Source organism: Silurus aristotelis, assembly GCF_946808225.1.
Source record: "Silurus aristotelis genome assembly, chromosome: 4".
Classification (NCBI taxonomy): domain Eukaryota; kingdom Metazoa; phylum Chordata; class Actinopteri; order Siluriformes; family Siluridae; genus Silurus; species Silurus aristotelis.
Window position 1 is genome coordinate 26,739,995 of NC_139577.1, and position 25,364 is coordinate 26,765,358.

A 25,364-nucleotide genomic window follows, 5' to 3' on the forward strand; every position below is an offset into this window, starting at 1 on the left:
AAACCATGCTCCATTTGTTGGTTTTGTTTTGTGCCTTACATCCATGAAATTTTACATGTAGATAATTTATTGTAGTAGGATATATTTTCGATAAGTATTGATTAGTGATCATTTTTACATATTTAACCAATTTATAAACATTTACCACACACACACACACACACACACACACACACACACACACACACACACACACACACACACACACATATATATATATATATATATATATATATATATATATATATATATATATATATATATATATATATATATATATAAAATAAAAACATGGTCTATCCTTTGTTTATGTAGTGTACAAAACTTTTTTTACCGGTTAGTTTTGCTGTGTTCTCACCGTAAACAACTGTATAAATGTTTATTTTTATTTTTTATTTTATTTTTTTGGAGAGTTGAAAAAACGCAATAATGCAGAACGACATTTGCGAATGAAATAAGCCACTGTGTTGCGCCTCCCCGCTGCCACGAGGCGAATGGAACATTCCTGTCACTTTGGGGTTTCCCATGAGTCAGCTGAACAACAGACGATACCACTAGCGACCAATAGTTAGTTACAAATTTTATGTAAACATTAGCGTTTTGTGAAATGTACCATATTATATGTTTAACAAGTGAAAATTGCAACTAAAATACGACTTTTATTTATATATATATATATATATATATATATATATATTTTTTTTTTTTTATCCAATCCGTGTTGCGTACTATATGCACCCCGTTTGACAGAATTGAGAGTGGATTAATCCAAAATATGGCGGCGGTATCTGTCAGCAAGAAGTGAAACTTTCGCTGAAGCGAGTGAATTATTTCCTATAAAATTCAGCGTTTCCTGGATGTTGTCGTCGATCCGACGTTTGTGTCGTTTTACTAGAAACGGGACTTTTGTGTACTTTTCGCGTGGTCGTCTTTCCTACGAGTTGATATCCTTCTACATTTGCTCCATTGGCTGCTAGCTGACTAGCTGACTGAAAGGCTCTGCTCGATACAAAAAAAACAAAACAAAAAAAACAGGAAAGTGCCGTTCAGGCAGACATAAACATCAGGGGATAACAACCGGCTTTGGTACATATTCCTGGCTGATCCGACGGCCAAATGCGACTTAAACGTTTACACACAACGTATGTTTATTAGTTTTATTTACATCTCAAGGGCAGCGCTTCCGTTTTTATTTTACGTCACAAGATTCCGATTCAAGACGGATGTTTGTCGATGTGCTCACTAAACCAACGAATTTGATTTGCTAGCACCTTGTAAGTATTTGTTTCCTACACACACACACACACACACACACACACACACACACACACACACACACACACACACACAAACAAAATAATCTGTAACATTACCTCGGTCAACATTAGATACACGTATTGTTGTCCTTATAGTTAATTCATCCATGTGCCTGATAGCCAGGGGGTAAAATAGGATTGAGAAGATCAATTAGACAACATTTACATAAAACAACATGATGCATCTTCAACTTTATTAATCTCTTTTGGGGAACTGAAAGTGCTCCACCAATAGAATCATAATAAAAAGTGATAAACAAAACAAATAAATACAAATTTGATTGTAGTTGTGTCATTATGGCAAGAATAGAGAAATAATTGGAATAGGTAAAGTAAATAGACAGATCTGTACAATAAAACCAAAGATAAACTGTGCTAAATACTTTAATAGTAGTGCAGAAGATTATCCATGACATGTAGAAGGACAATCTGACAGCCACTATTATGTTTGACTAACTATACAAACGACCATGGCAATATATGGGGTTATTGTCCAAGTGTGTCTGATAATATATGATAATAATCAATAATGTCTGAATGCAGGTGCCTGGTAAAAGATGGGAAAAATCTAGTACAGGACAATGTTCAGTCTGTTATTAAGAGTAGTAATTTCTGTGACTCTGATAACACGAAAATGTGATTAAAACAAGTGTATGTTTTTGATGTTGAAATAAATTTGAAGTCCTTTGCTTAGCCAGATCCCAGGTCGATCATTTTTATATATGTTTGTCAATCGTTGTCTGGCAAAGACATAGTAAAGCAGTTTTTCCCAATTCTAGGCATGACAGGACCAGAACCCTATTAGGTTTGATTAGTTCCCTGCTCAAATTTTGAGTCACCACATATTAATCTGCAGGTGTATTAGAAAAGGGAAATGATATCATGCCTAACCTGCTAGCTAACTCCTGACACATTCTAGACTGGTGGAGTATTTGCAACTGGTTATATGCAAAGCAACTGGTTACTAATACAATAGTTTTTAAATGGTTTAACTGGTTTATAAAATCAATAACTTTTGATTTTTAAGGTTCCTAAATGATTGAACATCGTAAACGTAAACATCCCTGTTAGGTTTTGCCCACTGCAGAAATAATTATTACTCCTTTTGTCTGCAATTCTGATTTACAGCTGTACTGGCAAATCAATGGAGAAGCTTCAGGATCTCGGACAATCCGAGTTACAGGATCTGCTGGATAACTCGGAGCGGGTTGAGTCGATGGCACTGGAGTCCGATGAGGTGAGAGTCTATAGGTTTCAGGTTTCATAATTTTCCCTGATGTGTACACAATTTGATTGCATTATGGTGGTATGGCTGCCTGTTTCAGCTTCTAGATTTTAAGCTTCTGGTTGTTGGTTCCGATACCAGTCGTGATAGAAATGTAGAAAAATGTGGATTGTAAAGACTGCTGTTAGTGTACATTTCCATCAAAAATCTTTTTACAATGCCAGTGAAGGTGATTACTCACGTATAACCATGGTTTCATTTTCTTTCATTTAATTCCCATAAATGTACAAAAATAGAATATTGTTTTGGTAAATCAAGTGGAAAAAGCAGATCAAAAGGAAATGGCACATCCGTGTACATCCTACATTTGCATGCTGGGTATCAGTACAGTAACTAGTATTCATTAGATTGACAGTGTGTGTGATTGCTTATTCTTCCACAGAATTTCAGATTTCTGTGGCTGAACAAATATGAAAAAGACTAACCATGTTTTTTCAGGATTCATAGTTGTGCAAATGTTCTCTTCACTAATTAACAATTACATTTTGCTTAGTTTTAAGCTTCACCATGTGATTGTAACTGCTGTCTCTCAGTTAGATCGATAACACTTTGCAGGTTTGAGCATATCCAGCTAATCCTAAATTTTCACAGAATGCACAAACTGTAACACAGTGATCACAAAACAAACATTGTATGCCACAACATATCGGTAGACTAAGGTGTCCTGAAATAATGCACTAAGATCAATAATTTGTAATTGCTAAATTGACAGACTAGCTCAATTCTTTCTCTCAATTCTGAAATGTACAGTCTCTGCCCAAGAAAATGACCATTCACACTTTCTCTCTTTATACATAGATCCAGAACATTCAACTGGAAAGGGAAATGGCTCTGGCTTCCAACCGCAGCCTGGCCGAACAGAACCTTGACATGAAACCGCAACTGGACAGAGATAGAGAACGGCTGGTAGCAAAATATAATGCATTGGATGAAGTGAGAAAGAGATACAAACAACACTGCGCACTCAGAGGTAAACACCGGACATGCTGGAAAATACTAAATGTAAAGTGTAGATAAGAGAATACATAAAGAGGTGTAGTAAAGTCTGGGCACATGTCAAAGAAATTGGTTAGTCGTTCATTTTTGACTGTTAGTCATGTTAGATTAAGGGATGCAGTATCAGTGATAAACCTTCCCATACGTAACAGATTGCCAGCAGTGTACAGACTGATTTATTAACATATTTCAGGGTCTCCAGTTTAATCTTGAACTGAGGTTATTCTCATATTGTGTGGAGATTCACATGCTCTCTCTTTGCACATGTTTTTTTTTTCTCCCTTGAATCTGCTCACTTCCAAAAAAACCCAAAAAAAAACCCATGAATTGACTTCTCTAAATTACCCCCAGCGGGTATATGGTGTGGGTGTATGCATAATTTGCATATGGACATGGTATAAACCAGAGAAGCTATAAACCAAAGAAAGTCTTAACTGATCTGCTTATATATTTGATTGTCTGTGGCCCAAACCTCCAGTTTGTATACTTATTAAAATTGCTCATTCTTTTTGTGGCGGTAAAATACAGAGTACTTGGTAGGAGTCAACGGTAAAGAAAGAACAATATCTTCTTTTGTTAAAGCTCTTGTCTATGTAGGAGGATAAGAAATTACTGTGCCTCTCTAGAGCTAACACATACTAAAATTAGGTGGTGTTGACTTGTGATTGTGTTATGCGGTTTCTCCTTATTGTGTTGTACTGTGAATGTAATTCAAGGGAATTCTATTTGAATACTAAAATTAACCACACAGTCATGATGATACAGAGATAACACGGTATCAGTTATCTTAAGCAGTACATCGTTAGATTAAAAAAGCAGATCAGATTCTACTTATTGTATTATTATTTTTTTTTTAAGTGGGCTAATTTGGCTTTGTGAAGTACAAAAACCTCAGTTTGGTTAGTCAGAACCAATCATAGATGTTTTGCAGTGTGGTTGATTTACTTATAGTGTCATCTGTTTGGTTTTCCACCAGTCCAGCATGTTGCTCAGCAAGACTGTCCTGTTTGTTCTCTTTAGTTACACAGACCTTATTTTTTACCCCATTGTGTTCTTACTGATGTCATCTGCTTCTGTAAGTCATGTAGAATGCTGACTTTTTTTAGTGACCTCATTGAGAACACAAGCTCTTTGTGTGCTTATATGATTTTTTCCCCTTTTTTTGCTAAATCAGAGACAATTGTAAGTATTAAGCACAAGTACTAATTCAGTACTCGGAAGCGCTGAGCAACCAAATTTATTGGCTTTATTCTCGTCAAATGTTTTCAGATGTATTAGTTAACCCAGCCATTAGGGGGGCACAAGCCAGTGTACTCTTAGTGCCGGTCCCAAGCCCGGGTAAATGGGGAGGGTTGCGTTAGGAAGGGCATCCAGCGTAAAACATGTGCCAAATCAAATATGCGGATCACAAATGAGAATTTCATACCGGATCGGTCGAGGCCCGGGTTAACAACGACCGCCACAGGTATCGTTAGCCGACAGGGTACCGGTGGAAATTGGGCTACTGTTGGCCGAAGGAGGAGAAGGAGGAGAAGGAGAGGAGGAAGGCGTCTACAGAGACGGCAGGAAAAGGAGCAGTGTAGGAGAGTAGAGGTTCGGGTTGGTACTTTAAATGTTGGTACTATGACGGGTAAAGGGAGAGAGATAGCTGATATGATGGAGAGGAGAAAGGTAGATGTGTTGTGTGTTCAGGAGACCAAGTGGAAAGGGAGTAAGGCCAGGAACATTGGAGGTGGGTTTAAACTGTTTTATCATGGTGTGGATGGAAAGAGAAATGGTGTAGGGGTGATTCTGAAGGAAGCGTACAGTAAGAGTGTAGTGGAGGTGAAGAGAGTTTCTGATAGGGTGATGATCGTGAAGGTGGAAGTTGAAGGGATGATGATAAATGTCATCAGTGCCTATGCTCCACAAGTTGGCTGTGAGATGGAGGAGAAAGAAAGATTCTGGAGTGAATTAGATGAAGTGGTAGATGGTGTACCTAGGAAAGAACGATTGGTGATTGGGGCAGACTTTAATGGGCATGTAGGTGAAGGGAACAGAGGTGATGAGGAGGTGATGGGTAGGTATGGTTTTAAGGAGAGGAATGTGGAAGGGCAGATGGTGGTAGATTTTGCTAAAAGGATGGAAATGGCAGTGGTGAACACGTATTTTAAGAAGAAGGAGGATCATAGGGTGACGTATAAGAGTGGAGGAAGGTGCACACAGGTGGATTATCTTCTGTGTAGGAGATGCAGCCTGAAGGAGATTGGAGACTGTAAGGTGTTGGCGGGGGACAGTGTAGCTAGACAGCATCGGATGGTGGTCTGTAGGATGGTTTTGGAGGCGAAGAAGAAGAGGAGGAAAGTAAGGTTTGAAAGAAGAATAAGATGGTGGAAACTGAAGGAGGAAGAGTGTAGTGTGAGGTTCAGGGAAGAGGTCAGACAGGGGCTTGGTGGTGGTGAAGAGGTGCCGGATGATTGGGCAACTACTGCAGGAGTGATGAGGGAGGCAGCTAGAAAAGTACTTGGTGTGACATCTGGAAATAGAAAGCAAGACAAGGAGACGTGGTGGTGGAATGAGGAAGTGCAGGAGAGCATTAGGGGAAAGAGATTGGCAAAACAGAAGTGGGATCGACAGAGTGATGAGAAGAGTAGGCAGGAGTACAAGGAGATGCGGCAGCAGGTTAAAAGGGATGTGGCGAAAGCCAAGGAAAAGGCATATGAGGAACTGTATAAGAGGTTGGACACTAAGGAAGGAGAAAAGGATTTATACCGATTGGCCAAGCAGAGGGACCGAGCTGGGAAGGATGTACTGCAAGTTAGAGCAATAAAGGATGGAGAGGGAAATGTGTTGACTAGTGAGGAGAGTGTGTTGAGAAGATGGAGGGAGTATTTTGAGCAGCTGATGAATGAGGAAAATCAGAGAGAGAGAAGGTTGGAGGATGTGGAGTTGGTGAAGCAGGATGTAGATAGGATTAGTAAGGAGGAAGTGAGAGCAGCGATTAAGAGGATGAAGAATGGAAAGTCGGTTGGACCAGATGACATACCGGTAGAAGCGTGGAGATGTTTAGGAGAGATGGCAGTGGAGTTTTTAACCAGATTGTTTAACAGGATTCTGAAAGGGGAGAGGATGCCTGAGGAATGGAGAAGGAGTGTGCTGGTACCGATCTTTAAGCATAAGGGAGATGTGCAGACCTGCAGTAACTACAGGGGAATTAAGTTGATCAGTCACACCATGAAGTTATGGGAAAGAGTAGTGGAAGCCAGGCTGAGAGAAGAGGTGACCATCTGTGAGCAACAGTATGGTTTCATGCCGAGGAAGAGCACCACAGATGCCTTATTTGCTTTGAGGATGTTGATGGAGAAGTATAGAGAAGGACAGAAGGAGCTGCATTGTGTATTTGTGGATTTAGAGAAAGCGTACGACAGGGTGCCGAGAGAGGAGTTGTGGTATTGTATGAGGAAGTCAGGTGTGTCAGAGAAGTATGTGAGGGTGGTGCAGGACATGTATGAGGACAGTGTGACGGCAGTAAAGTGTGCAGTAGGTACGACAGACTGGTTCAGGGTGAAGGTTGGACTGCATCAAGGATCGGCCCTGAGCCCTTTCCTGTTTGCAGTGGTGATGGACAGGTTGACGGACGAGGTCAGACAGGAGTCTCCCTGGACTATGATGTTTGCAGATGATATTGTGATTTGTGGTGAGAGTAGAGAGCAGGTTGAGAAGAGCCTGAAAAGGTGGAGATATGCGCTGGAGAGAAGGGGAATGAAAGTCAGTAGGAGTAAGACAGAGTACATGTGTGTGAATGAGAGGGAGGGCAGTGGAGTGATGCAGTTGCAGGGAGAAGAGGTGGAGAAGGTGGAGGAGTTCAGGTACCTGGGGTCAACAGTGCAAAGTAATGGAGAGTGTGTTAGGGAAGTAAAGAAAAGAGTGCAGGCAGGGTGGAGTGGGTGGAGAAGAGTGACAGGAGTGATTTGTGATAGAAGAGTATCTGCAAGAATGAAAGGGAAAGTTTATAGGACTGTGGTGAGACCTGCGATGTTGTATGGATTAGAGACAGTGGCATTGAGTAAAAAACAGGAGGTGGAGCTGGAGGTAGCGGAGCTGAAGATGTTGAGGTTTTCGTTGGGAGTGACGAGGATGGACAAGATTAGAAATGAGTTTATTAGAGGGACAGCACATGTAGGATGTTTTGGTGACAAGGTGAGGGAGGCGAGATTGAGATGGTTTGGACATGTGCAGAGAAGGGACATGAATTATATTGGTAGAAAAATGCTGAAGATGGAGCCACCAGGTAGGAGGAAAAGAGGAAGGCCAAGGAGGAGGTTCATGGATGTGGTGAGGGAAGACATGCAGGTAGTTGGTGTAAAAGAGGCAGATATAGAGGACAGGGTGGTATGGAGACGGATGATCCGCTGTGGCGACCCCTAATGGGAGCAGCCGAAAGAAGAAGAAGAAGTTTTCAGATGTATTAGTTCTGCATATGAAACTTATTTTATTGTGAATGTTATAAATGAACTATTATACCCACACCAACCACTTTATTCGAGATGCTGACATTTTGTATACAAAAACATTCATAATGCGAAGCTCCCATTTTACCCAAAACTGCTCTTTTACATCAGTAATTGCGGAGATTGTTAATGTGCTTTAAACTTATCGCAATGTTAAAGGAGCGAGTTTGAGAAAACTTGCCCTCTGGTACATTATTCTGCTGGAGTTAGCCATTAATAGATGGGTAAATAGTAGGCCGAAAGGGGTGCACATGGTTAGAGACACTCAAATAGACTCTGACATTGAAGTGGTATATTTTATTTATATTAAGGGGCTCAGGAAACAAGTACCCAAGACTCCGTTTTGGGGATTCTCAATCACAGTCTGTTTTTTGTGGGACTTTTAACAAATGGTTCAATTGTTATTTGCCTGGTTATTGTGATTGTGAAGGGGAATCTATAGGGTCTTTCGGACTAGGATTGAAAGCTGCTGCTCTATTTACTGTATTGGTTTTGTGTCACTGTGGTTTATATGCTATACCACACACTGCCAAAGAAGTCCCTTTTGAGCAGACTTAAAGAAGCAGTTTGCTATTCGCAAAGAATTTCGCAACTGCAGTTAAGATGTTCTAAGTTATCTGTTATAGTAATCACTCTATTCCTGACCCTTCTTTCTCTCTTTTCATCTGACACCCATTTATTTATTTATTTATTTATTTTTTCAGATGAGATTATGGGTCAGGTGTCCCCAGAGGGGTTGTTGTCTCGTCTACAGGCAGAGGGCGCCAACACAGAGGCAGAGTCAGAGGTGAGCGGTGATTTAAATATGTGTAACTTTTATACAAAAATATCTTTTGCTGCCGGAATAGACTCCATGCACAATTGCTTCCGTGTTGTCTCCGACACCTCAGTTACTGCAACACCGGAAACCATTTCCACTATTGGCAATTACTATGTAAAATTGGAGCAGGAAGGGATGACATATTGCATTCACTGTTTACAGGAGCATTTCTGGATTACTGTGAATGACCTTAATCTTCTTGTAAACCAGTCAGCTGTCACACCCTACATTTAAGAAAGAAATGGTTTTAAATTAATATATATAAATATGTGCTAAGTTTGAATTAGAGGATTCCAGGTGTTCAATTGAATAAGAGAATAATTTAATTTAATAGGTTTAATTGTGTAATTTGTGTAAATCTTTAGTTATTTATGGCAGTGATTCTTCTATTCAATTTATCAATGGTTTAGAGCGCCATCTAGTGACAGGTTTAACGTTAATTCAAAACTGTCGTTTAGTTTCCTGTGTTCAGGGGAATCAAGAAATAGTGATTGTTTCATGCAAGCAGCAGCTGTAACAATGACTCTCTTTAATCGCCATGTATCTCTGTTATCTTTAACTTTAAATCAACATCGCTTTTTCACCCAAAACCATTCAACCTGTTGGCAAACTAACTTCTTGTCTTCTTGTTTTGAGGACAGTATATTTTTTGTATATTTTGTATAAAATTACACACACAATCAACTTTATAAAACTTTATTAAAAGTTAAGTAAAGTCGCTGGCTGACATTCTACTGGAAGTATCTAAGCTGAGTTTGCTGCAAGCAAGTTTTGTCTCAATCTCACACTCGCTCTCTTGCAGGTTCTAGCTGATGAGTTTCTAGAGGGTTCCTTGTCACTAGACTCCTTCCTTGAGCGCTTCCACTCTCTCCGCTGCCTTGCTCACAGAAGACGTGTGTACGTTGAGAAGCTGCAAGAGATTCTGCGGCAGAAGAACCAAGTAGCCGGGGAGTCTGGTGTGACATCAGAGCCGTGCTCCAATCCGGAGGCCGGTTTGGTGGCACCGTGGCAACAGCAGCAACCCCAGCAACAGCCACAGCAGAAACCCAGTGTGAGCGCCAACCCGCCCAACTGTGCTCTGCCGTACGCTCCATATCCTGTTTCTTCTCCTAGCCAGCCCTGTTCGGCCGCCACGGCTGCCCCCTCCAACCCCTCTGGTGCTTTTCAGCCCTACTCAAACCAGGCCACAGCTTTTACTCCATCCTCAGGCTACCCTGCTGCCCGGCCTCTCTTTGCCCAATCTACATGCCCGTATCCCACCCAACCTGCATTTCCAGCTCCTCCTTTTGGGCAATTTGGCCCTAGTAATGCACCCTACCCCAGCCAATACCCTTATGGAGGTTATAGTTACCCCATGGGCTCCCATGTCCCTCCTACTCAGTCCCCTACAGCTAGGCCACTTTATAGGCCAGGGTTTGGTGTATCTCAGCCGTACTCCTGAACCACAGTGTGTCATCCCTCACCATTCCTCTTTCTCTTTTTCTTCTTCTCTCTGTGTCTCTTAATCCCCCCTCTCTGTTCTGTCTCTTTCCTTCGTTCTTACCGTACCTTTTGCCTCCAATTGACACTGAGATTTGTGGTTTGCATACCCCCCAAATTTTCTCTTCCTGTTAGAGGCTTGCACAAAATGTTTGACATTGGGTTACCATATGTTTTTGCCCCACTTGACGCCTCTATGAAAAACTTGCTCCAAAAACCCGTCAGAGACAAAATGGATGTGAGTCAACTTTGGACTGGGTTCGATTTCTGGCTGTTCTAGCATGTTTCCGGATCTGAGATATCAAAATATTGAGTGTGTTGATTGAATTTGCCAATATGTTTTAATTTAATTCAATGGAATTGTGTTGCTGTTCGGCCACATATGGCTATGATTCATAATTCAAAAGCATATCTTTTTATTAAACTAGTAATGAGAAACATCAAACTACTCAATCATAAGAATAATTAATCACCTGGCTGATTTATGGTTTGTGTAGCTGCTTTTTTTTTTTTCTTCCAGAAAGTACCACCACTACCATTCACCGAAGACACAATCTACTTTACAAACTGTCTACATATTTAACCCCACATTTCCAGGCACTTTTATTTGGGTGGTCTGTTTCACTCCTGAATCATATTTTCTGCACCGTGTTACAAGGGTTCTGTGTTCAATGCAACAGTGCATCTGTTCTTTCACTCCCCCATATGTGTCTTACTTTTTTGATCCCTCACTCTTCTTAACCCTTTCTTTTTTTCTTTTTTTCTTTTTGTTCACACATCACTTCTATGTTTCATGTACAGCTTGTTGACAGAGAACACTGAGAATCACCTGATGGGACTGTTGAAATACTCTACTGAGGACTGTGTGCTTTGTATAAACGGATAATGGATAATAATAATAATAATAATAATGGTAAATAAAGAAATAAAAAAACTAGGGGAATATAATATAAACATATCTTTATTGGCTATAGCTCAGTATATGGTGTGGCATTTAAGGCAGAGGGAACAATAACACAGTAAGCAATGAGAAGAAGTTTGGCTGCATAACATCCTTTGGAGTTTACATACAGCATTCAGTAACTAGTTTGACACTGTTTTAAAATGTGGATTTATGCCTTTTAAGCCCATATTTGTCAGTTAAAGTGGTTTACAAGGGCTTAATAAATTTAGTCATAAATGTTAATTACTGGAAAAGGTCTAATTTATTTGATGTATGTAAATGAAGGCTGTATGTATTCATGAAGGTTTATGTAGTTCCCTGCAGTAACCCCACCTTTCGGAATGTGTATCTTCTATGTGTTGACTGGTAGAATGACCATTTTGAATCACATTTGCACTCCACAATAGCTTCTGTCCCTATAGTGAAAGGGCCTGAGGGTGAGCCTGCGAACCGTCAGCTTTGGAATAGATGCTCGGGGTTTTTTTTTTTGGGTTTTATTTTATTGACCATTATTTTTAACTTGTAAGCAATCAAAAAAACCTAGAGGCATCCCCAATCAAACCTCGGGTGGCTTTATTAAAATAATTAACTCAGTAATTAAGACTCAGGTTCGGAGCAAAACCCTGTCATCTATGGCCCGTCCTCAGGACCTGAAATGAGGGCGAAAGCTGGCATGAAGTAAAGGAAGGGAAATGGGGTGTTTATTTAGTCGCACACTGTGATGTGCAGCATTAGAGGAAAGGCATTATGTGGGATTGATGGTAATGACTGTAGCCTGTTAAGTGTATTTTTATTTCCTTTGGTGTGGATATTAAACACTGAAGTTGATCTATGAAATCTGCATGTCGTCTATGTTTTCTGTATTATCATCATGCCTGAACCTCTATTTCCTGGAAAGCGAGATAGATTAGAGACTCATTTATATATATATATATATATATATATATATATATATATATGTGGGTACGGAAAGTATTCAGACCCCCTTAAATTTTTCACTCTTTTTTATTTTGCAGCCATTTGCTAAAATCATTTAAGTTCATTTCTTTTCCTCATGAATGTACACACAGCACCCCATACTGACAGAAAAACACAGAATTGTTGACACTGTTGCAGATTTATTAAAAAAGAAAAACTAAAATATCACATGGTCCTAAGTATTCAGACCGTTTGCTCAGTATTTAGTAGAAGCCCCCTTTTGATCTAATACAGCCATGAGTCTTTTTGGGAAGGCTGCCACAAGTTTTTCACACCTGGATTCAGGGATCCTCTGCCATTCCTCCTTGCAGATCCTCTCCAGTTCTGTCAAGTTGGACGGTAAACGTTGGTGGACAGCTATTTTTAGGTCTCTCCAGAGATGCTCAATTGGGTTTAAGTCATTGCTCTGGCTGGGCCATTCAAGAACAGTCACAGAGTTGTTGTGAAGCCACTCCATCGTTATTTTAGCTGTGTGCTTAGGGTCATTGTCTTGTTGGAAGGTAAACCTTCAGCCCAGTCTGAGGTCCAAAGCACTCTGGAGAAGGTTTTCGTCCAGGATATCCCTGTGCTTGGCCGCATTCATCTTTCCCTTGATTGCAACCAGTCGTCCTGTCCCTGCAGCTGAAAAACACCCCCACAGCATGATGCTGCCACCACCATGCTTCATTGTTGAGACTGTACTGGACAGGTGATGAGCAGTGCCTGGTTTTCTCCACACATACCGCTTAGAATTAAGGCCAAAAAGTTCTATCTTGGTCTCATCAGACCAGAGAATCTTATTTCTCACCATCTTGGAGAACTCCATGCGGGTTTTCATGTGTCCTGCACTGAGGAGAGGCTTCCGTCGGGCCACTCTGCTATAAAGCCCCACTGGTGAAGGGCTGCAGTGATGGTTGACTTTCTACAACTTTCTCCCATCTCCTGACTGCATCTCTGGAGCTCAGCCACAGTGATCTTTGGGTTTTACTTTACCTCTCTCACCAAGGCTCTTCTCCCCCGATAGCTCAGTTTGGCCGGTCGGCCAGCTCTAGGAATGGTTCTGGTCGTCCCAAACGTCTTCCATTTGAGGATTATGGAGGCCACTGTGCTCTTAGGAACCTTAAGTGCAGCAAAAACATTTTTGGAACCTTGGCCAGATCTGTGCCTTGCCACAATTCTGTCTCTGAGCTCTTCAGGCAGTTCCTTTGACCTTAATGATTCTCATTTGCTCTGACATGCATTGTGATCTGTAAGGTCTTATATAAACAGGTGTGTGGCTTTCCTAATCAAGTCCAATCAGTATAATCAAAAATTTCTGGACTCAAATGAAGGTGTAGAACCATCTCAAGGATGATCAGAAGAAATGGAGAGCACCTGAGTTAAATATATGAGTGTCACAGCAAAGGGTCTGAATACTTAGGACCATGTGATATTTCAGTTTTTCTTTTTTAATAAATCTGCAACAATGTCAACAATTCTGTGTTTTTCTGTCAGTATGGGGTGCTATGTGTACATTCATGAGGAAAAGAAATGAACTTAAATGATTTTAGCAAATGGCTGCAATATAACAAAAAGTGAAAAATTTAACGGGGTCTGAATACTTTCCGTACCCACTGTATATATATATATATTTTATTTATATATTTTTTTTATATATTTTTTTTATATATAATTAGGCTGAGCAAAATAGGCAGTCTTGACTCACTTTCCAAATGCATTTAAATACAGTTAAAACTGAATCATAATCGAGCCTTGAGGAGGTGTTCTGGGGGATTTTTGTTTGGCAAACCAGAATTTACGGGCTTTTTAACACCGCTACGGCATGGTAAACCAACAGAGCGAAGCTTGACAAAAACTGAAAGAGTGAAGGAGGGGAAAGAGGCGATAATGAAAAAGTGTAAACGAAAAAAGAAGAAATGAGCAATAGTAGGATGAAAGAAAAAAATGAGCGACTGGGTATTAGGTTCTTGCATCATTTGCATTCTGAGTTTCACCTTAAATTGCGATCTGTTGTCAATACAATTAGGCTTTACTCGAGCTTGCTAATGAAAAATTTCTAATATTTCTATGAATCATCTTCCTCTACTTAAAAAAAATTATACACTGGTCTGAAGTCACAAAAATAATATTCGGAATACTGTTTTATTATATTAATAAAATAATGTAGAAGATAAAATTCATCTTTGTTGAATGTTTTTCAATTCAGTTTAGTCCTCAACATTAATACTCTGGCCTCATATTAAAAACTTCAGTATTATCACTCATCTACAGGACATAAGGAAAATGTTTACGCTTGTCATCTTGTTTTTACGCTGTAGTGCTTTGTGCGTTGGCTTTCATGAAAAACAATGTGTATAAAAATGAACACACAAAATTACTCATGACACTACATTGCTGTTTCTCATCCTCGTTTATTATACCACTCATCTGCCAACACCCACTTTTTACAGTCTGCATGGCTTTTTTTTTTTTTTTTTGCTCAAGTTTAAGATTTTTTTTCTCGTAGTCTTCCTTTGATGTGAGGAAGCAGAGCAGCGTGCAGAGAGCAACATTCAAGATGTGGAGATGCACTGTATGGAGAGAGTGAGTTAGACAGAGATGATGGGGGAGGAGAAATGAAAAAAGGATAGTTTTAACACCTCTGCTTGTTTCCTTTCACTTCACTTGTACATGTTGCTTGCTCTATACATTGCTTCGTGTGTTTCTCAGCTAAGGTAAGAATTATAAATATTTCAAAGATTTTTTAACATCTTACACACTTTAACCTGAAATCCTGGTTTAGGATTGTGCTTCAACATGGAATGTCATTTTAGACATTTCTTTTTTTAATCTAGATTAAACTTTTAATGTTTATTCTTTGATCCCCAGTGATCAATTTACTGAAACCCTGAAATGTTTCCTTGACATGGTGCTGCTATTCTATTTAGTCAATGATTAGGCCTTAAACAAATCCGCAGCAGTCTCTTCGCTTTTAAAGATTTAATTCAGAATTTATTGCACCTACTAAGATTACAAACTCAACACAAATATCTCACTGTTGATTTGCTGTGGTTTAGAAAGATTGTTATCTTTAGGTATAAAGAGCTCATTTGTTCTTCAAAGACCAAAGCTGATTGTAAGCACATAAGGCCTGAGGTTTTGTAAATTGAAATATGTCAGGATTATTCTAACTCTTGTGTTCATTTAACTCATCATTTTCTTCAGTTAAACATACTGTTCGTAACATCTCAGCATGCAGCCGTTATATGGGGAGACATATTAATAGATTCATCCTTTGAAATACAATTTGAAACATTCATTTTTGACTAACTGTGAGTGTAAAAGGAATGAATTCAGTTCAAACAGCATCTCGATATTTTCTGCCAGCTACTGATGGACTACGTTTTGCTGCTGGTGCTCATGCAGGCTGTCCTCACTGTCTGTGAGTACTTCTTTCATTTTTACTATTTCTGAACCTTGAGCCATGTGCTAAATTTAAAAACAAAGTCACCAGAAATTTTTTTTTAAATAATCTGCCATATCAGAGATATTCCATGATGAAGTCTGCTAAATCAAATGTACCTCAGTGAACCCACAGGAGCATTTTGCTAAAAACAGATCTTCCTGCCTGACTATATATGTCAAGCTGAAGTTAGTTGGTGAAATGGGTGTGTGTTGAACAGATCACACAGCATTACATATACAGGTACCTTTAGATCCTTTTGGCAAATTTGAGTGTTTCTCAAATAGACACTGGTGTAGCCATCTGTTTGATCTCTTTCTGAGTGTGTTACCCAATATTTTGGGGATAATATTAGCGTTTTTTTTTTTAAACGCCTGGATAAAACTCTAACTTATTGAATTCTGATTCACACACCTTAATTTGACTTTTATTGAAATTCTGAAGAATATCTTATTATTGAGATTTAGACTCAGCAGCTATCAGCAGTGAAAGCATTGTCAATTTTCGCACCTATTATGTCTAAACTATAAATGTTATTTTTGTTGCATGAACTCAAAAGATACTAATCCTCTACACCACCGATTCAAGCCCTATGAAACAATAATGTTATATTAGATATTTAATGCAAGAAATTAATTTAGTTTAGTGCTAATTCCTGTATCTGCATAAAAACAGATTAGGAACTCGTCCTATCTAAATGTGGTTTTAGATTTTGTCATTTAATATGTTTTCATCATTGCCACTGACTTATCGTTATATTAACGCAGCAATCTAGAATTCGAGCGCACCCTTAAAAATCCTGCAAAGCTGGAGCTTGCACAGTGCAACTATGTTCAAGCCATATTTTGAAAAGCAACTATAAACTGAAACATTTTCAAAAGCAAGAGTACATGTCAACAAAGTCGCAAATGCTGATTTTGCCATATGGCATTACCGAACACAAGTGTAGTGATTATTTTTCATCGTCTGGTACACAGAAGAAAATAATACTGCAATTATTAGGCCTGGAACGATGAATAGATAAAGCCCTACCTTATAATAATCAGATAATAAATTTAAAGCCATATTTATGTTAAAAGCTGTGCGAATGTATAAAGTAATCATCAAGTAATGTGGAAATACTGCATAACTAGTGCCATTTGTAATTATGTCTTTGGCTGGTTTTTAATCACAATCACTTCTATGCTGTCTGCAGGTTTTATGTCTTACCCTGTCAGACATTACATTTGTTTAAATGAAGTGAAAACAGATGCAACTACAATAACGATTACCTTCTGTTTTAATTCTTACTATTGACTGCACCGACATTTTGCAGTTGTGGTACTTTTACCCAAGACAAGGTCCACACTCAATATGCTAACTGTTCTAGTTATTCTGTTAGTGTACAAATTAGTAGTTCTTAAAAGAGTTTACATATAACATCTTACTGTACGGTGCTGAAAATACAACAACCCTTAATTGGCATCGTTGTTATATTTCTTAGATATATTCCTTCAGCATATCGCCAGAATATAATCATGCATTTAATATAGATGCTTATTTGTTCATAAAATAAATCTGAACAAAGGAGGTTCATGGAATTTATGTTATAAATGAAAGGGCAATGTGGCTGAATTACAAAGGTGATTGGTTTAACCCTGTGCCCTTAGATGGTCTGTAATTTTATAATATAATTCACAAGAACATTTTTCAAAAGATGATTCGCTCACACACGGATTGTCTGCATAAACATTACTAGATCAGTTTCAGAATGTAAATGATCACATTTCAGAATTGTTTGTTTTGAATTTCGATATTTAATACAAAATGTTTTAATAGAGTATTTTTGTATTGTTTACTGGATTCTTTATCTTACCATTAACTAACCTATAGTTCTTTATTACAGAGTTTTAGATCAGTGTTTTTAATAGCAACTAAAATTGTCTGTGTTGTGTCTGAACTCTAAATGCATCAATATGCTACATAAACTTTAGAAAATAATGAAAATTTTATAATGCACTGTTAAAAGTTTCATAAAACAATATATGTAATGCTCAAACTAATTCAGGTTAGTGTTATCATGACTAACGCTAAACCTGTTCAAAATATGTGTTCAATTGTGTTTTTAATGTGCATGATATTAGTATTTAGTGTTTTTTTTCTAATAACTTAATACATAAGCCATTTAATACAAATGCTGTTTTAGAGTTATTGTAGAGTTTGTCTTTTTAAATTGCTAATGCTAATCATTATACTAACACACCTCTAGTCTAGATATTAAGCACACATCAAAAATCCTGCAAGACCTCAGTTTGCACAGCCAAAGGTGTTCAAGCCACACTTTGTAAACAAAAGAACAAAAAATAAAGCATGTCTTCAAATGCAATCTACAAAAACAGCAAGTGCATGTGAGCAAAGCCGCAAATGTTGATTTTGTCATATGATCATGATCTAGCATTTTATAAGAGGGTCATGACAAGGCACCACCAGGAAATATTACAGTATTTAGAAAGTTGTGTTTTCATTATTATATTATATTATTAAATTTGGCCAGTAGAATGGTGCTGAATGATTCATAAAAATGAATTGATAAATAATAAATATCACTTCAGTAGATTTACATATTTGACTAGCGATGTGCTGAGCGCGATCATACTTGAGTTTTGGTTTAGAAATAGTTTATTCAGTACCAAATTTTATTTCTAGAATTAATCCATTAAATACTTTAAACTTTTTATTTATACAAGTCCACATAATCTATTGAGGAATACTTTATTCAACACTTGTTTAATGAAGCAGTTACAGTAATACCGTAAGTTACTATAAGCCACAAAAAAGTAATATAGTTAATATTAGAAACTGTTAGTGTCCACGATAAACAAATAAATATATATATATATATATATATATATATATATATATATATATATATATATATATATATATATATATATATATATATGCTGTGTGCTACAAGCACCTAATTAGCATGATCTGAATAGGGATTTTTCAAAACAATGTAATTTCTTACCCCCCCATGAATATAAGATGTTGCAAACATCACTTAGTTCAGGTTGAACTATTTTATTTTTACAATTTAAATAATAAACATTTTAGAGTTTAAACAAAAATTTTTTTATTTTTTTGACACTGTGCATTGTAAAAGCAATCTTTTACAGACTTTACATTCACTCACTTTGCAAGTTTGTTACATACAAATATAATCAAATTGTTTTGCTAAGTTAAGAATTAAACAGTTGGCGTTACATTTTGTGTTAGCTTTTTTTTATACATTTAATCTAAGAAAACACGTATTTACCATTATGCAACACTGTACATTTTTGGCGGTTTCTTTACTGATATGACTGCGTTTTGTTCTTGAATCTGTAACAGGATTGAACGTAAAATGGTTTAGCTTTTATTTTATTGAATTTTTTAAATACATAACTTGCTTATGTGTATAATCAAAATCGGCATGTAGAAGTTGGGTATTGGCGTCGTACTTTCAAAGTAATCTTGTCACACCCGTGTCTCCCATGTCATAGCTTTTAGGAAATTTAGATAATGAAACATCCAAATATGACTTATGGAATGTATGTGTTTAGCACAGTATGTGTGCAAGTAACACAGTTGAGTGAATGTTGAACAGATGGCTTATGGAAAAGTGCATGCAAATTTATTAACATTTTAATGCAAAAGTTAGTTATAGTGGGCTAAAATAGGCCAAACATGCAAGAGAGAAAAATGCTTCAGATAAGTTCTATAGATGTTTTAATAAATCTTTCTGAGTGATAAATGATACAGAGATTTTTGTACTGTACATCTTTTCCTTAACCTTTCATACCTATCAGTAAATGTAACAACAGCGATATCCCAGTGGATCTGTGGCAGTGCTGTCATTTGAATTACATCCATTGAATCTTCTAATCAAGTGTCTTAGCATCGTTGATAACAGGTTTTTTTTTTTTTTAAGAGCCTCAATAACCTTACTAAATACTATATATAACAAGTTAAGCTTTTGTCTCATGATTTACTTAATAATATTTCATATTTCATTACTTAGTAATATTTCGTTTTAACATCACATTCTCTATGATTTCTGTTACAGATGCAAAGGAAAATACAACAAGCAATGAAACTACTTTTACTGCTAGCCCTTCTATTTCTCCCACCATGTCTACAGTTAAAACCACCCCCAACAATGTGAAGCTGCCACCAGCATTCGGCAGAATAAAGGTGGAATGGTTAAAAAAAAACCCGTGCCAGGGCACCATAAAATTCACCATGTATTTTAATAAAAGTATAATGCATCTGTGTAGAAATAACCACATTGTAAAAACAGAATTGGGCACTGAATTATGTGAAGAGAGGAGATGTGGAGAGTTTATTGGCTTCAAGGACTCTGAGAATACAAATGGCTATGTTATCCATCAAAACTTAACTGTGACCATTGACACAAAGTGCCCGAAAGTGTTTATTACTTGCAAAGGTGTGTATGTGTGTGTGTGAAATGCCATAAAATAGCCAAAAACATATATTGTACACTGTATTTAGAGTAACCACTACATTTCTGTTTCTCAGATAAAGATCACAAAGAACTGGTGACCTATAAAGTTATAACAGGCTTGTTACTGACACTGATCATTGGCATCCTTCTTAGTCGATTTGCACAGCCAACGTACATCGCTTTCCGCAAGAGATGTGAGTCACAGAAACGTTAATTATAATTTTTTAACCTGAGGTTATTATTCATTTATTCAATTTGATACACATTACTTAGGATCAACTTGGAAAAATTCTTTAGTTAATACACTTGTAACTGTCAATGTATCCTGAAGGTCTACAGGCAAAACAATTGTTCATGTTAATTATAAGTGCTTTCAATAATAGTGAAAATTGGTTTCTGTTAAAGCCTACATTGAATATTCAGTGAATATACTTTTTTTTTTACTACTTTATATGTTTTGACCTAGCGGTGCAGCATTAACATGCAACATGTGGTTTAACTTGGCTCTGTTTGGTTTACTGTAGTTTCACAAAAGCGACAGAATCGTTGGATTGGGCCGACCCAAAGTCAGAGTGGTGAGTCATTTCTCTCTCTCTCTCTCTCTCTCTCTCTCTCTCTCTCTCTCTCTCTCTCTCTCTCTCTCTCTCTCTCTCTCTCTCTCTCTCTCGCTCGCTCTCTCTCCACACACACACACACACACACACACACACACACACACACACACACACACACACACACACACACACACACACACACACCCCTCACATAGAATTCTTGCAGAGGTGATACCACTTAATATCTTTCACTCTTTGATTTTTATTCTTTGCTTTTTCCCCAAGTGTCCTACCATAGAGGGCAGGCCAGCAATCCCAATAACAATACAATGAAGAGAACATCCTATCCTGGTAAGTGTGTACATATATACACACACACACAAACAATCAAAATAATAATTACAGTACTTTTTTAATACTCTTTTGTATAGTAGTTTATGTAATGATATGCAGCAGCTAGTGTGTAACAGTGTGTAAACAAAGTAAGAATTTTATTATGTAGGTCATGTACTGCACACATGACAATAAAATTCTGCATAATGAATAAAAACATGCAATATAGGCAGGATGTGTTAAATGTACAGTGCTTCAAAATTCTAAATCTTGCTGTTTCTGCTGAGTATCCGATAAAGCATTAGTATATCAGCAGAATATTTAGACATTTCCAGACATGCTGTTTTTAAAAAAGGGCTTATTGAGAAACTTTCGGACGAGTCATAAAGTTAAACTATAGGCAGCATAAATTTGCAAACATTTCGCAAACTGCATCCGGTACTCAATCACACCACTCATCCTGGTTCTTTACTTAAATTTAAGTGGATTTTTAATTTAGATTTCTAAATTAAACCCCTGAATTTACCGCTGTATTTCTGACCAATGCAAACTTTAATAAAGCAAAGATAACAACAGCTACAGTCAAATTCCAAATGCACACAAATACTGGCTTTTATAGTCACACTGACAGTACAAATCAGACTGCATACTAATAATTATTTTATTCATTTTAATTTTCTTATCCAAATTTATTGAACCACAGTTGTTTTCAATGTATTGATGCTTGTTTGTGTGTATACAGATAACCAGTCTCACATGAAATCAAACAATTTATGTGAAGGAATCATGCAACCCCTCATTTAATTGCTAAATGGTTTTCATAAATATCTAGATTATAACATACTCAATTTATTTTTTCAGAGAATGTATCAAATTATTGTCAAATCTTACATGAAGAACAAATCATAAATGCAAGTATACCATGTCAGAAAAATAAAATGAATAAAATAATTATAATTCTAAATATATACAGTATCTCACACACACACACACACACACACACACACACACACACACACACACACACACACACACACACACACACACACAACACAGTAGGATTTCAAATAAACTTTTCTGTGTTTCCAGGTTTGGAAAGACTTACGGTAAATCCCAGCAGAGAGCCTTCGTCGAACAGGAACAGTGACTACGACTCATATGGCAATTAAGCTCCTTCCGTACAGTGTAGGAGTTTGTGAAAATACTTATTTTGAAGGCTCTGATGTTTCGATGATCAACATGCTACTTTTACTAGCCAGCCTGATATTACAACTTCTAAATTATGCAGAATTCTGACTTCTGATTGATGTGCACCAAATTGTTCTATCACTATTAAATTTAGCATTCAGAAATTTTCTACTCATTCATCTGTTTTCAAATATTTGGTTTTGGTATAATATTTATGCATATAAGTACATGTATACATTTTTGTGTATCCATGTTTCTGATAAACCATTCCCACATGGCATGCTAATGAGTATCGCTTATTTATTGGGTTTCCTTTTTTTGACCTGAGATTGATTCATAAACCTAACATTAGTTTTTTATATGCTTGTTCTTTCTCTTAGTATTCATAGTGTAAATCATCTTTTGCTGTTATATTATTTAGATTGTATCTATTTTGTTAATGCTTTACTTTCAGGTTCCTGTAACTAACATTTTGAATTTCTGTGAATTATGTAAACGATCTTTCTGATTGCATAAACAAATGATGAATGCTAGCATTAATAACCCATAATTACTGTTGACAATGTAATTTAATGTGTGTATTGATTCATTTTTGTTAAATTGGTAATGAATTACACCTGTATTGATTGTTTTTTTTATAATGAGTACACATAAACTAGTATAAAAAATGGTATGAGGCAATCTGTGGTTTCTGAATTGATTTCAGGACTAAATACTGTGTTTCAGCATTGTATAATCTCATTTATACCATTTTACATTGATGGAGGTGTTGGTTCATCTTGTTCACTGTGGGATTTATTTTACTCCCTGTTGGTATGAACATTGATTTACTCCGGTTACAATGTCAGTTACATGAACCTTAACATGAAGTGTTTCCACGATTTTTTTATTTCATAAATAAAGAAAAATGAATATCTCTTTCTCTCTGTGACTGAATGATTCCCATTGTGTGAATTAGAGTAGAGGTAGATTGAAAGAAAGAGAGAGGTGGAGTGTAAGAGCAGGTGATGATGGGAGACAGGCAGAGAAGTATATAAATGCACAGCTTTGCAGCACTGTGGTTTCCTGTCAAGTTTGGACTAACTTCCTGTTTGTGATATTTCTGTCGTTCATTCTCTCTTGCTCTAAAAATATTGCCAGTTCACAACAGTTCCTTTGTATGCTTGTTACAGAGGGCAGAATTTCACTCACTCATTCATTTTCTCTTAGTCAATTCTTTTCTATTTTTTGCCCCCTCCCTTTCATTCTAATAACGTTACCTTTTTTTTTTTGGGCACAATTTCCTTGATTTTATTTGGTCTTTTTCCATTCTTAGCTTAGATAAGTAAATTATTTTGAAAGATCTTTTCCATATACAATATATTGCCTTCACATGCAAATTAACTTAACATCTTATTCTTAATCCATAGGGTTTATTATGATGTTGGCCCACCCTTTGGCAGCTATAACAACTTCAACTCTTCTGGAAAAGGCTTTCCACAAGGTTTAGGAATCTGTTAATGGGAATTTTTTTACCATTCTTCCAGAAGCATATTTGTGAGGTCAGACACTGATGTTGGACGAGAAGGCCTGGATCGCAGTCTCTGCTCTGATTCATCCCAAAGGTTTTCTATTGGGTTGAGGTCAGGACTCAGTCAAGTTCTTCCACACCAAACTCATCCATATATTTATGGACCTTGCCTTGTGCACTGGTGTGCAGTCATGTTGGAACAGTGATGGGTCATCCCCAAACTGTTCCCATACATTTTGGGAGCATGAAATTGTCCAAAAATGGCCTAGTATGCTGAAGCAATAAGAGTTCCTTTAAATGAAACTAAGGAGCCGGGCCAAACTCCTGAAAAACAACCCCACATCATAATCCCACCTCCACCAAACTTTACACTTGGCACAATGCAGTCAAATGAGTACCATTCTCCTGGCAACCCCCAAACCCCGACTCATCTATCTGATTGCAAGACAGTGAAGTGTGATTCGTCACTCCAGAGAACACGCTTCCACTGCTCTAGAGTCCAGTGGAGGTGTGGTTTCACCACTGCATCCAATGCATTCAATTTCACTTGGTGATGTAAGGCTTGAAAGGAGCTGCTCGACCATGGAAACCCATTCCATGAAGCTCTCTACCCACTGTTCTTGAGCTCATCTGGAGTTGCTGTCGTTCCCAATCGTTTTCACTATTATTCACTTGTTATAATGCTAACAGCTGACTGTGGAATATTTTTTAGACTGAACTTATTGCGGAGGTGGCATCTTATCATGGTATCATGCTGGAATTCACTGAGCTCCTGAGAGCAGCCCATTTATTCACAAATGTTTGTAGAGGCAGTCTGCATGCCCAGGTGCCTGATTTTTATACAGCTGTAACTATGGAAGTGATTGGAACACCTGAATTCAATGATTTAGATGTGTGGGTGAATAATTTTGCTAATATAGTGTATAGTGTATTAGCTAGGGGTGTAATGTTTCTGTAAAGGGCTTTTGGTTCAGTATGTATGTGTACCGAATGCAATACTTTTTATGTATAGATCATAGTTCAAATCTTTGAGCACATGTTTCTAATATTGCTATTAAAGTTGAAAACATACACACTGCCAGGGGTATAAAAAATAAATTAGAGTTAGCGCAGTGTCACTGTGGTTACACTCCTTCTCGGATTTAAGATTTGTTTTGCGCATGCATGTTTTGCGCTAACGCGGAAGTAGCTAACGCCACTTACCAGTGAGCTGTATCAAATTTATTTTGTTGCTATTATATTTTAAATATGTCACGGATAGACCAAGAGTCGGAAACCGAAGTATGGTTAAACACCTTGTCTTTATTTAGTCTGAACATATACAAGGCAAAAGCTTGAGGAGAAGTACGAACTGGGGAGCGGGTATAATTCGTAATGCGGTTAGAATCTGTAATGCGCGTAGTCCAGGGATGATCGCAAACGTGAAACATTAAAGGCAAACCTATCTTGAGCGCTTCCTCCAAAGCGGAGCCAGGAGCATAGAAGTACGGGGAATGCTAGTGGTAGGAAGTCCGGTACATCTCTCATGGCAATGAGTAGATCTGACGTTAAATAAGATGGAATCG

At 37.5% G+C, this 25,364-nt stretch overlaps 2 protein-coding genes across 3 annotated transcripts; both read left to right on the plus strand.

Moving 5' to 3' along the window:
- Positions 1 to 548: 548 nt before the first annotated feature.
- Positions 549 to 12,166, plus strand: vps37c (VPS37C subunit of ESCRT-I). Its single transcript, XM_083538818.1, has 5 exons — positions 549 to 1,274; positions 2,445 to 2,553; positions 3,400 to 3,571; positions 8,792 to 8,874; positions 9,710 to 12,166. The coding sequence occupies exons 2-5, from the start codon at positions 2,461 to 2,463 to the stop codon at positions 10,346 to 10,348; spliced, it is 987 nt and encodes a 328-aa protein (XP_083394944.1). The 5' UTR covers positions 549 to 1,274; positions 2,445 to 2,460; the 3' UTR covers positions 10,349 to 12,166.
- Positions 12,167 to 14,673: 2,507 nt separating this feature from the next.
- Positions 14,674 to 23,203, plus strand: cd5 (CD5 molecule). Of its 2 annotated transcripts, none has more exons than XR_014533095.1 (7): positions 14,674 to 15,000; positions 15,653 to 15,707; positions 19,816 to 20,196; positions 20,262 to 20,408; positions 20,739 to 20,789; positions 21,054 to 21,119; positions 22,191 to 23,203. XR_014533095.1 is itself a non-coding variant. In XM_083538865.1 (7 exons), exons 2-7 carry the CDS (start codon positions 15,659 to 15,661, stop codon positions 22,268 to 22,270), a joined length of 747 nt encoding a protein of 248 aa, XP_083394991.1. In that variant the 5' UTR covers positions 14,755 to 15,000; positions 15,653 to 15,658; the 3' UTR covers positions 22,271 to 23,203. The 2 variants fall into 2 exon arrangements, 1 of the variants encoding a protein (XP_083394991.1); XM_083538865.1 differs by having other exon boundaries at positions 14,755 to 15,000; positions 20,289 to 20,408.
- Positions 23,204 to 25,364: the final 2,161 nt, after the last annotated feature.